At 42.8% G+C, this 11,084-nt stretch overlaps 2 protein-coding genes across 4 annotated transcripts in view; both read right to left on the bottom strand.

Annotated features, from left to right (window-relative positions):
• The window catches only part of smpd1 (sphingomyelin phosphodiesterase 1), a 6,991-nt gene extending 2,850 nt beyond the window's left edge, over positions 1-4,141 (bottom strand). For both annotated transcript variants that reach the window (XM_017417944.3, XM_017417945.3), the window contains exons 1-8: positions 3,932-4,141; positions 3,453-3,712; positions 2,293-2,613; positions 1,752-2,032; positions 1,386-1,559; positions 884-1,055; positions 589-665; positions 212-357 (exon numbers count right to left, since the gene is read on the bottom strand). In XM_017417944.3, the coding sequence (XP_017273433.1) occupies positions 212-357; positions 589-665; positions 884-1,055; positions 1,386-1,559; positions 1,752-2,032; positions 2,293-2,613; positions 3,453-3,671 (1,390 nt within the window). In that variant the 5' untranslated portion in view covers positions 3,672-3,712; positions 3,932-4,141. The remainder of the gene's footprint in view (positions 1-211; positions 358-588; positions 666-883; positions 1,056-1,385; positions 1,560-1,751; positions 2,033-2,292; positions 2,614-3,452; positions 3,713-3,931) is intronic.
• Positions 4,142-5,471: 1,330 nt separating this feature from the next.
• Positions 5,472-11,084, bottom strand: part of ilk (integrin-linked kinase) — a 9,866-nt gene continuing 4,253 nt past the window's right edge. Inside the window, exons 2-12 of one of the 2 annotated variants that reach the window (XM_037979218.1) lie at positions 9,579-9,744; positions 9,386-9,481; positions 9,101-9,197; positions 8,926-9,009; positions 8,750-8,835; positions 8,517-8,626; positions 7,201-7,328; positions 6,617-6,738; positions 6,439-6,538; positions 6,153-6,283; positions 5,472-6,026 (exon numbers count right to left, since the gene is read on the bottom strand). In XM_037979218.1, coding sequence (XP_037835146.1) covers positions 5,877-6,026; positions 6,153-6,283; positions 6,439-6,538; positions 6,617-6,738; positions 7,201-7,328; positions 8,517-8,626; positions 8,750-8,835; positions 8,926-9,009; positions 9,101-9,197; positions 9,386-9,481; positions 9,579-9,744 — 1,270 coding nt within the window. In that variant the 3' untranslated portion in view covers positions 5,472-5,876. The remainder of the gene's footprint in view (positions 6,027-6,152; positions 6,284-6,438; positions 6,539-6,616; positions 6,739-7,200; positions 7,329-8,516; positions 8,627-8,749; positions 8,836-8,925; positions 9,010-9,100; positions 9,198-9,385; positions 9,482-9,578; positions 9,745-11,084) is intronic. The other variant, XM_017417924.2, reaches the window with a different exon arrangement.

Raw genomic sequence — 11,084 nt, 5'->3', positions numbered from 1 at the left:
TAATCATCAAAATTAAACGAAATAAACATTTGAAATATATGAGTTTGTATGTAATGTATGAATATAATATACAAGTTTCACTTTTTAAATGGAATTACTGAAATCAATCTACTTTTTCATGATATTCTAATTTTATGACCAGCACCTGTACATTAGCTGAGACGAGCTTACGAGCTGTTGTGAAATATGGAGCTGTGGTTTGCAGACTCACCTGGGTTAAGATTAACAAAAGTGGTGGCGCTTGGAGCGATGAAGGCCACTCCCAATGGCCGCGTCATTGTTTCCTCGTCGTAAAACATCTGGAACTCATCCAGGTGTGTATGTCCAAAAAACTGCCCTGCAATTGTACTTTCATATCTGAAAACAAAACATTTAATTTTTTGCTTAATAAAAGCTTTTCTAATTCAGACACAAAACATCAAATCTAGCCTTACAAAACAGAAAAGGAAGTAAAAACAGATGCTACTGCGAATAAGTCAACCATGCATTTTAAAATGCTTATTTACATGGCACTTAAAACACACAGGAAGCATTATGAGATCAGCTTCTAACACTTTATCTGTAAACTTAAATGGCCACTGTAAGTACCTGTTGACAATGTGATAGTAGTTCCAGCTCCAGCTGCCGAGACACAAACCAGGTGGGATGTGACCAATAATATGCACCTAAACAGAAGAAGCAAATGACATCGCAGTGAGGGAGATTATAACACTAATAAAAGCTGCCTTTATTGCTCGGTGCTAGAAATTAGATGCAATTAAAATGAAAGCCAAAGAGTCATTGTCCACATCTAACAAGGAGCACATGACTGTGGTAAAATGGGAGCTTCAGCTACATTACAGCCGCTCAGCTGTAACAGCTTTAAACAAGGGGCCAAACGGACCTTCTCGCCCTTATCCTCGCTGGCCTGGAGAACGTGGACCAGCCACTGCAGCTGGTTCGCCGGATCAGTTGAGTTCACCATCAGCCAGAAGTTTTCTCGTGCGCAGAAGTTCATGTTGAGAGAGACCACCCTCAGGCCCGGCTGAATCTCCATTGTGTAGAACCCAGCGTATCTAAATTACCACACGAAAAAAACCAAAACATGTAGACTCTAAACCAAACTGGGGTACCTGCTAACAATGCAAGTCTTCTTTATAAAGCGCAAAATTCTGAGAAGTGACACCGCTTTTGTGGTGTCACTTCTACTGTGGTCAGATGTGAACTTTAAAGCGAACAAGCATCGCTGATCTGTGGTGAAGACAAAACCCTCTGCAAAGTTAACTTTCTTAACCGTGCAACCAACCAAACAGTGTTACACATAAGCTGTGTGCACTAAACAACTTGTGTGTTCAAGATAAAATTACACATGAATATGATTTAAAAAAAAAAAAAAAAAGATAAACCTCAAAGTCTTTAAAGCCTGCTCTGGCAGCCATGGTGCCCATTCCTCTGCCATTTTCTCATAAAGCCAGGCAGAGGATCTGTTGCCATGAACAAAAGGTGGTGGGAAGCTGTTCACTGGGGTACTCTCGTGGTTTCCTACTGCAGGGTAAACAGTCACGTTGGGTCCGAGGTGTCTGGGTAGAAAAACAAAAAAAAAGAACAACAATAGTCTCCAGATCAGTTACAGATTAAAAATGATGAATATCTGATGAAAGTTAGAGCCAATCCAATCCAACTGGTAACATGTTTAAAAAGCTGAAAGTCTGGCAATTTAAAGCCATGTTTTATCCCTTGATAAAAAAAAAGTAAAAATACATATATATTACTTGTGTATGAGCCTGGAGATGACTGTAAGCTCCGTGAGCTGCTGACTCCTGGTTTGGGACCAAACGTTGTGCGCTGGGATGTCTCCGGTCCAGTAGATCCAGTCCCAAGGTCCGGCTCTTGCAGCATTTTCGAGAAGGTTCTCCACCGTGTGCAGAGGAAGGTCACAGTTGCTGTAGGTCCCCCAGTACCCAGCCTCCCTCTGCCTCCATCTGGGGAAGCCCGAGCTGTTGCGACAACAGAGAGGCTCCTTGCAATCAGCAGCGCTGCCGGCTTCATACTCCTGTCGGCAGAGACGACTTTAAATAGCGGAACTCCGTCCGAAACAGTCAAGGAACCTTGTTGGTTATCAGTTAGTCAAAACAAGCTTGATGTGCTGACATGAGTGTCCTTGAACCTTAAATCATTTAAGCATGAAATTGCATTTAACACTAAATCTGTGACACTACCGAAAGCAAGTACATTATTAAATGAAGAGATTTGTTAGCTCCAAACGATGTACCGGCAGTTGGGCTTTGTCTTTTCTCAGCAGCACCTGCTCACCTTGTCCCAGTGGATGTCTGTGAGAAACAGGACCCTGCTCTGCGGAGAGCCGGGTTTGGGAGGAGAGGGCGGCGCAACGGGGGGTTTGGGCACCTTCGGCAAAGTGATGTTCCACGGCGCATAGATGTCAAACTTGCCACACGAGGGGCCCACCAGCAGCGCGCACGCTTCCGTGGGCCACAGCAGGGACTCCTGCAGGATCCTGATGAAGTCGTCCCTGAAGAGCTCGATGATCTTTCGGCACACCATCTCATCGGCCAGGTGGAGGCGAATGCACGCCTCGCCTACCGCGTACGCCACTCGCTCCTCGTTTGCATCACTCTGGTGCAAACGACAAAGCGGAACAGGACGCAATGAGGTCAGACTTTGGAAACTGCATTGCGGCAAATGATGACAAAACATCAGGCTTTCTGAAACGTGAGCCGAGGTATTTAAAACTCCAAATCACTTGACAGTTAACCGCTATTAAGTGTGGGAAGTGGAAGTGCTTCAGATCTGTAGACATCATAAGGTCACATTTCTTTAGCACAAAATTTACAAGGGGTAAGAAACAGCACGCCACATTTATTGGTAAACTACAATAGCCCTGTAACACAAATGGAGAAGTGCCTTGTTTACACGGAACTGAGAAAAAAAACCTGATTCTGAATGCGACAACAAGGGCGAGCAATCTGAACTGACATCGACTGAAACATATGTTCAATTAATTTGAACTCTTGAGTCCCGGGGCGTCATTGCAGAGGGGGGCACATGTGTAATAAACAGAAGTAACAACTTTCAGAGTGATAATAAGGCGAAATAAACTGACAAGTCTTATTTCTGTGCTGCTGTATTAACTTAAGTATAGTTAAGACGAGAACACTGAAATAATCTGAAAGATAAAAGCTACAGAGCTGCTGTGTGTCAATAGATCATTAAATGTTTCCTTCTTATCTATTTTTTTTATTGAGCTTTAAAAATAAGTTTGAAACAGTTTTAGAATAGAACAACCCTGTATCTGCCTCTCAGCAACAACTGCAGCATTACTGTATTATAATCTTCCTCCAACCAACAGTGGTTGCAGTTCTGCTTTAAGAATTAATATGAGACTAAAGTCCCCTACTCGCACAAAACTTAAAAACAAGGCTTCAGACAAGTGAAGGGTTTTTAGAAAACGGTACCAGAAGGGCGATATCCAGAATGGTGAAGACCGCCTTGCACAGCGGGCAGGACAGATTTCTCCAGCTGAAGCCGAGGGCGAAGCGGTTGATGTGCTCCACGAACACGGTTCGGTTCTGAGCGGACGGCTGGGCCGGAAGACACGAGCCGAGCAGCGGGACCGCGAGGAGCAAAGTGCAGGTCATCAACCCCAAAGAGGGCGACAGCTTGGGGGGATTCATTGTGTCCCGGCGGCAGGTTTCCTCAGAGAACCGGCTGTCGTCTAATGAAGGAGGGGAAGAGAAACCAAGCAGACGCAAAAAAAAAAAAAAAAAAAGTGTTAATAGGAGGTGTTTTAACACTTCAGCTTAAGGGGAAAAATGACTCATTTAAACCCACAAAACACAAAACGTGTCTATGCACTCTACATCCTGCTTGAAAAAAAAAAACCTAGCTAACCTGCTATTTTTTAACTGTAGCTTTAACAAACATGAAATATTACCCCGTTTTTTGTTTCTTCTTTAGGTTCCTCCCGGGAGCGAGGAGCACCAGCAGGTCGGCAAACTCTGTCTCCGCTTCGTCCCTCTTAAATAATAATAAAAAAGTCCACAGACCGCAAGTCAACAAGTTCAGTTCGGTTAAAGTCAGCCGGGGAAGTGCTACTGCGAAGCGCAGCTTCCTTGACCGGAATCCTGCCGCTTGTGTTCACATGACAAACACTGCCAGTCACCTGACTGATCACGTGACCGCGATCCTCTGCAGCTTAGACACGTTTGTTTACACAAACAGCAGGATTTATCAAGCCAAAAAAAAATTGTGATTTATGTATATCTTTTTTATTAGTTTAGCTTTATTTATATATTTTTGTCTTATCGCATAATCTCCACGTCTGCTATTTTTATGTTTATGTATTTGTGCACTTGTTTTCATAATTTTGTTTTCTCTTGCATACTATTCCATCAATCTGCCAGGGATTGTGGACAGAAAATACCCCACATGTCTAAATCTGGGATGTGTACAGTTATTATTTATGTCTATCAATGTGCATGGTCCGTTTTAAATAAATTGTTTGATAATCGGAGGTACTCAGTGTCCAAACTCTAGATGTTTCTTCCTCATTTTGTTCTTACCAGCATAATCTTTTTATGACACCACAACACCACTAGATGGCACTCTAACACCTTCCCAGTGTTTTGGCTTGGACAAGCCGGTCTAAAACCATGTTGCACCGCTTTACTTATACATGCATTTAAACAAAATAATATTAACAATAAAAAAGCTATACAATGCAGACAAGTGTTTCTGAGCTCTACATCAGGGTTTACCAACAAAATTTGCTCAGGGGCCAGATTTTTTTCTTGCAGATTCTGCAGGACCTCATTGTAGAAATTCAAAATCATAATAATAATGTTTGTGAAGCCTCACAGTCATGCGGCTTGATGTTAAGAAGTGAGTGTCTGAGGAAAAATGAGATTGCTCCGTATAATCAAACATATATTTCTGCTTCAGGGGTTTATATGCAACATTTGCTGCTAATCAGAACGAGACATTTTTTTTGATGCACAGAAGTTAAGCAATGGCGAGCCATTTGATTGACAGACTTTCGAAGGCTATATTTGTTGTCTGTTTTAATTTTTTCTGCCCTTTGCCGCCACACACAATTATTAACTGCAATATTTTCCTTTGATTTAAAAATGATAAACTTCGGTTGTTATTTTTCTTTCTTTCTTGCCTGAGTCACTGTGTAGGAATTTTAAATGAAGAGAAAGAACGTATGGGGATTAAAAAAATAAAACATTAAAAAGTACTGCAAATGTGAAAAACATTTCAGACAAAAAGCTACTTTGGCATTTGCTGTAAATTTTCTGAAGCTTTCAACCTTTACAGTGGCCTTTAACAATTTATAAGCCTTTGCTTTATGTATAACTGAAGCATCTATATACAAACCAACACAAATCCGCTTTAACAGAAGTCAGTGGAGATATCCACATCCTTTTGTGAATCACTTCTCATAGAAACATATATTTGAATAAGAACACAAGTTGGCCATAAATATATAAAACATTTATTACATCTGCAGTTGTGAACATGTATAAAAAGTCATATTCTATACACATTTCTTTGGATTTGTTCCTGTTTGACAGAACACATGAATGTAATCCACACTGTATATAAAGTCAATATTTCAGTCATGAAAACTGATCAATATATGGTAGAAACACAGAGTAAATAATATTTAAAACTCCATTAGCTTATACAAAACAAGCAGTGTAATAAGTGTTCAAACTGTATGCAGCAGCTGTGTGCAGTGGTTTTTGGCATTATTTACAGTTGCCTGGCAGATATATATATATATATGATGGCTGGAGTGAAGATAAAAGAGTGGTTTAAATAAAAAAACTAAAAAAACAACAACAACAGAGCTGGACCGATCGCTGCTGGGACAATTACTTCTCCTGCATCTTCTCCAAGATTGGGACGATCATGTCAAACTTGGGCCTCTTGGCCGGGTCTTCGTTCATGCAGAGCCTCATCAGCTTACAGATATGAGGAGAGATCCCTGGTGGGATGGTTGGCCGGAGTCCCTCAAGAGCCACCTGAGCAACGGGAGGAAAATGCTGACTTTAAATAACCCCAAACACAGAAAAGTGCAGAAGCACAGAGTTATTTGAAAACACGGTGAATGCCTGTGGTTAGAGCTGGTAAAAGAGATGCCCACTCACCTTCATGCCTATCTCCATGTTCGAGAGATCGGCAAAGGGGACCTCTCTGGTAACCAGTTCCCACAGCAACACGGCAAAGCTCCACATGTCAGCAGATCTTCTGTTGATGTCTTCAGGCTTCTTTTGCAGCGCTGAAGACAAACAGGAAGAGGAAAACTCTAAACACAGCTGAACTGGGACTAAATTATACACCGTGATCTGGTTGGAATGACTCATACAGCCAAAGGAGGTGTTAACAAGCAGGAGGAAGAAGGGAACGAGGAGAAATAATGGTGAGAACAAATACCTTCAGGGGCCATCCAGGCTGGGGCGTACATACGGCCAGGACACTGGAAGGAGAACTTGGCATCCGCCATGCTTATTCTGGCTGACATGTCCTCGTCAATCTGTAAACCAACCACATTAGCTTGATGCTAACCACATAGGTAACGCTGGGCTTGTTTGCTTGAGCAGTGCCGCCTTACCATGACGTGCTTACTGTTGAGGTGAAGCCGCGAAACCATCGGCTCTAAGGTGTGAAGGAATGCCATGCCGCCGGCAATGTTCAAAGCAAACTTCACCGCTTGGCTTTGATCGACGACCAGAGCTGAGGTAGAATTAAAAGAAACCCAACAGAAACATAAGAGGACAGGAATCCTCGGCTTAAACGCTTTCGGGAAACAAAGACTTCAACATAAACAAATTGTAGCCACTTCCATTTTTACACTTGTACATGAAAGCAATGACCAGTAAAAAACAAGAGGTGGCCAACCACATCATGATCAATACTGACTAGACAAAATTTTGTGCCGCCATCTTGCTAGGTGCTACATAGAGTGTCCTTAGTTACTGCCTGACTGGTAGCAGACCATAAAAAAAAGCATTTCTATGTGGCTTTGGACTGATGACATTGCATAGATCACACACGAGAAGTTTACAATTTGTGGATTTCACATGTAAGCAGTATAGAGTGACACACGGAGCACCTAGCAAGATGGCGTTCACAAATTTCACCCAGCGCCAGCAGTGGCCATTCCAGTGTAGCTCTGTCTCAGCAGCAATGACTCACTGGTGCCCTGGTGGAGGATGTTGAACAGCGAGCCATATGGCATGAAGTGGGTGATGATGATGGGATGAGGAGATGGAGGAGACTGACAGGCTCCAAGAACAGGCAGAACGTTTGGATGAGAAAAGATCCTGAGAGGGCACACAAAAAAAAAAAACAGAGAAAAGGGAGATATTTCACTTAAAATATAAAGAAAATGTAAATAATAATAGACGATCAGATGAAGCAGGTTTCAATCAAGTAATCGGGGAGATGAAACGCGACTTTTGTCTCACCTACAGCACTTTTAAAGTTGAGCTGAGCACTAGTTTTACACGTTCATTAACAGAACCGCTTTCATTTTTGCAAGATTTTACACAGGCTCGGAATTTTCCAGCGCCCTCATCCCAATTACTTTTATATAAGCATTAGTTCTCAAAAGAAGGCGAGGACTGAAGTGAACATGAAAGCAAGCGGACAGCTAAGATCTGCAGTCCTCGGCCTTCCCAGTGGGATTCTCTTCACTTGGTCAGCTTAAAACTTTGTTTTCTCAGTCTTGTTTTTTGTTTCTTCTTGTAGCTTAATGAGCGTCTGAGTTTGTGGGACTGAGAACACAGCCACGACGGTAAAAAAAAAAAAGAAAAAGAAAAAGTAAAAAGTAAACATGCTTTTTTTTTTTTATTGCTGTGCATTTGATTCAGCATAAGACACTCGAGATGCACACGAGAGGAGCTGCTTAAAACTCGGCTCTGATTATGCTAATGAACAGTTTACCGCATGGAGATGTGCTTCTGGGGGCCAACCTGAATTAGCGTGGGTTTATTTTCAGCCCACTAAAATCCTCTAATGTATTTATGCACTTCATTTCTAATTCAACGTACCAAATGTGCAAGTCGGTGTCTTTTTAGGCAACAAAAGTCATGAAAACACATAAAAACAAAAACGACTCGAAGCACATCCGCAGAGATCACACTTCATGAAGGCAAACAGGATTTAAGAGGATGCTTTGAATTTGACTATGATGAATTGAATTTTGTGTTTTGGTAGAATTTCATAGCCCTTGCGACAGAAGAAACTTGCAATAATGAGGTCAACCATACTATAAAAACTCTTTTTGTTGCACAAAGATTACTCTCTGACCTCTGACCTGATGTTACAAATATATTCAGCAATACAAGATAATGATTCCAGCGGTCTCTGCATGAGACAAGCTGGCTTTAATGTGACCCAAGTGCTGGAAATCCCATCCACAAGCTTTTATATATTTTCCCATTTCTGTCAGATACCAATAAGAACAAACCGGCCCCGGCCACCACTTCAACTTTCGATGTGTAAATAACCTGAGTTTCGGATGCTCCTCGTTGAAGTCTCTGCTCTTCCTGGTGGTCCAGTCTCTCACATGCAGCACCTTCACTATGATCTCATCCCCTTGCCATCGACCCTGCCATAGCTAAAAACAGAGCACACGGTCCAGTAAACAACTGGGTAGTTTCTTTTCTTTTCTGTTTTTTTTTTTTTTTTTTTTTTTTTTAAGACTGTCGTGCAGAAGCAAAAAGGATTAAAAGCAGCTGACCTCCCCAGACTGGTTTTCATTGATCTTTGCCAGGAGCGAAAGCTGCTTATAATCAATACCAGCTTGCTTGTTGAAGGTACCGTTACCTGTGGGAGCGAAACAACACGACCCATAAAGCGCAAAACCGCATTCAACATCGCAATTTGTTCCCGCTGTCGGAGAGGAGTGCTACTCACGGGGTCGCGTCCTCATGGTGCCCTTCCAGAAAGTTTCTTTGTATGGGATCTTGGTCAAACTTTGACCCAGTTTCTCTGCCTTTTCTAAAAATAAATATGATGATGTAATCTTTTAGTTAGTCTGCCAATATCATCATGGACTTGAATCAGATTTGTTTAAAAATGGATAAATGACCTTGCAGCAGCTGTCTTAAATGAGGCTTGGCCTTGTCCAGAGGTGTCTGCCCATATCTGTTACACACACACACCTGGGCACCACTGGCTACCAAGTCCTGGAAAAAAAAGAACATTTTTAAATGTTTGCCTAAAATAAAAGAAGTAATAAATGTCTTCGCCCTGAGTGCTTGGACTCTCGCTGCAGTGGCACTTTCTGGCCAGCAGGGGGCATTTGGAGATAACAAATTTTACCAAAGGAAGTAAAAGTGTGTTTGTGCATGTGTGTGCACTTATAGTGCCGCACCTCTGCAACCTCATCGTGCCCCCAGAAGCAGGCGTAATGGAGCGGTGTGTTTCCGTGCTCGTTGACTGTGTTGGGATCTGCTTTGCACTGAATCAGCTGGTAATCACGTTTAAAAGAAAAAAAAAAAGGAAAAACTTAATAATCAAGCGGGGTATGAACACACACACACACGGCTCAGTGTGAGAGAGCAGACCTTAGCCACGATGTCTCTGTGTCCGTGACTCGCGGCAAGGTGCAAGGGTGTGTCGTCTCCTCGGTTCATCACGTTGATGCGCGCCCCTCTCATGATGAGCATGTCCACGACGCCGCTCCTGCCTTCCCTGCACGCCCAGTGGAGGGGGCTGAAGCCGTGGTCGTCACTGAAGCAGAGGACGAACGGAAAGCGTGAGGAACAAAGAAGCTGACGTATTTATTCTGAAATTTAGGCATTTTAATCGTCGGTCCTTGCACTGTAAAAACATCTTCTGCAGAAAATGTTGTGTTTGTTTACTTCGTAATTAAAGCCAGGGCTCAAGTATTGTTGTGATGCCTTTCTTGGAGAACAAAAATTCCTTCACTACACCCCAGCAGCAGAAAACACTCTCCAGGAGGCAGAGCACCAAATTCTTCAAGGTTCCAATAATAAATAATAAGACTCCATGAAAGTTTGAAACAAGGTGCAAACAATGTAAAAAAAAACAAACAAACAATGAAAACAAAACAGCAACAAAAAAAAAGACAGATTCGATTCCGGCAAATAAATCCTCCAAAAGCCAAAGCAACTCTGGAGCAAAAGTATTTTAATGACAGAATAATAATATTAATTTAAAAAGTGGCAGAACATAGTCTTAAAATGGCTCAAGATTTACGGCGCATGTCAGGTTGGAGCCAGTGAGGCAGTGCCATGGCATGCGTCTGTGAGGCTTCCTGCAGCAGTGGGTAAATAATATTTATTGATGGGGTGTCAGAAGACAGCTGGGTGAATTCTGAAGTCTGGGGGGGAAAAAAAAAACAAGATTATGTCGTCTCCTCAGATGCCATGACGGCACTCCCTGTACAAAGAAAACGGATGGATGGATGGTCTCTGTGACCTTGCTATGGGTCCCTTTAACCTGAATAAAAACTGTCCCAAAGCGCTTTCCGTACTTCCACCTGAGAGCCATTTTGCTCCGTGTGCTTTTGTGAAATCTATCAAATCCGTTGCCATTCATGATGCCATTTGGTGAAGACTAAGATTTAAATAAATATTACCTTTCTTACTTAAACAACCACGTTTAGTTCAAACAGTTTACAACTAATTTAAGTAAATCTAACATTTCATGCAAGCCACTGTTGTCTTGAAGAGTGTGGGACCTGGTGTGCTCTAACGCAGCCTACACAGGGAGGACAACACATCATCTGTGTGGTTTTCTCTTTGACACGCAGGGTTCTTACTTCCACCTCCTGCTAATCTTTATTTAGACATAAGCACATGCTTATGTCTTGTGTCTACCCATCTGACGACCTGGCCCCCGGAGATAAACACGTCTGCGGGAGGAGCCGGAGTGCCCTTGAGGCTCGCAGCATGCACACCATCCTGCCGCGAGCCGCTCCGTTTCATCACCTTGACCCCCCTGAGGCCGCCGCTGAGGCTTCTTCGCAAGTCTCCGCGAAGTCAAAAACAACCCGCTGCCTTCGGAACCCCCCCCCCCCCCCCCCCCCCCCCCCCCCCCTCCCACCG

Source organism: Kryptolebias marmoratus, linkage group LG13 (assembly GCF_001649575.2).
Source record: "Kryptolebias marmoratus isolate JLee-2015 linkage group LG13, ASM164957v2, whole genome shotgun sequence".
Classification (NCBI taxonomy): domain Eukaryota; kingdom Metazoa; phylum Chordata; class Actinopteri; order Cyprinodontiformes; family Rivulidae; genus Kryptolebias; species Kryptolebias marmoratus.
This window is presented reverse-complemented; position numbering and strand designations above follow the sequence as displayed.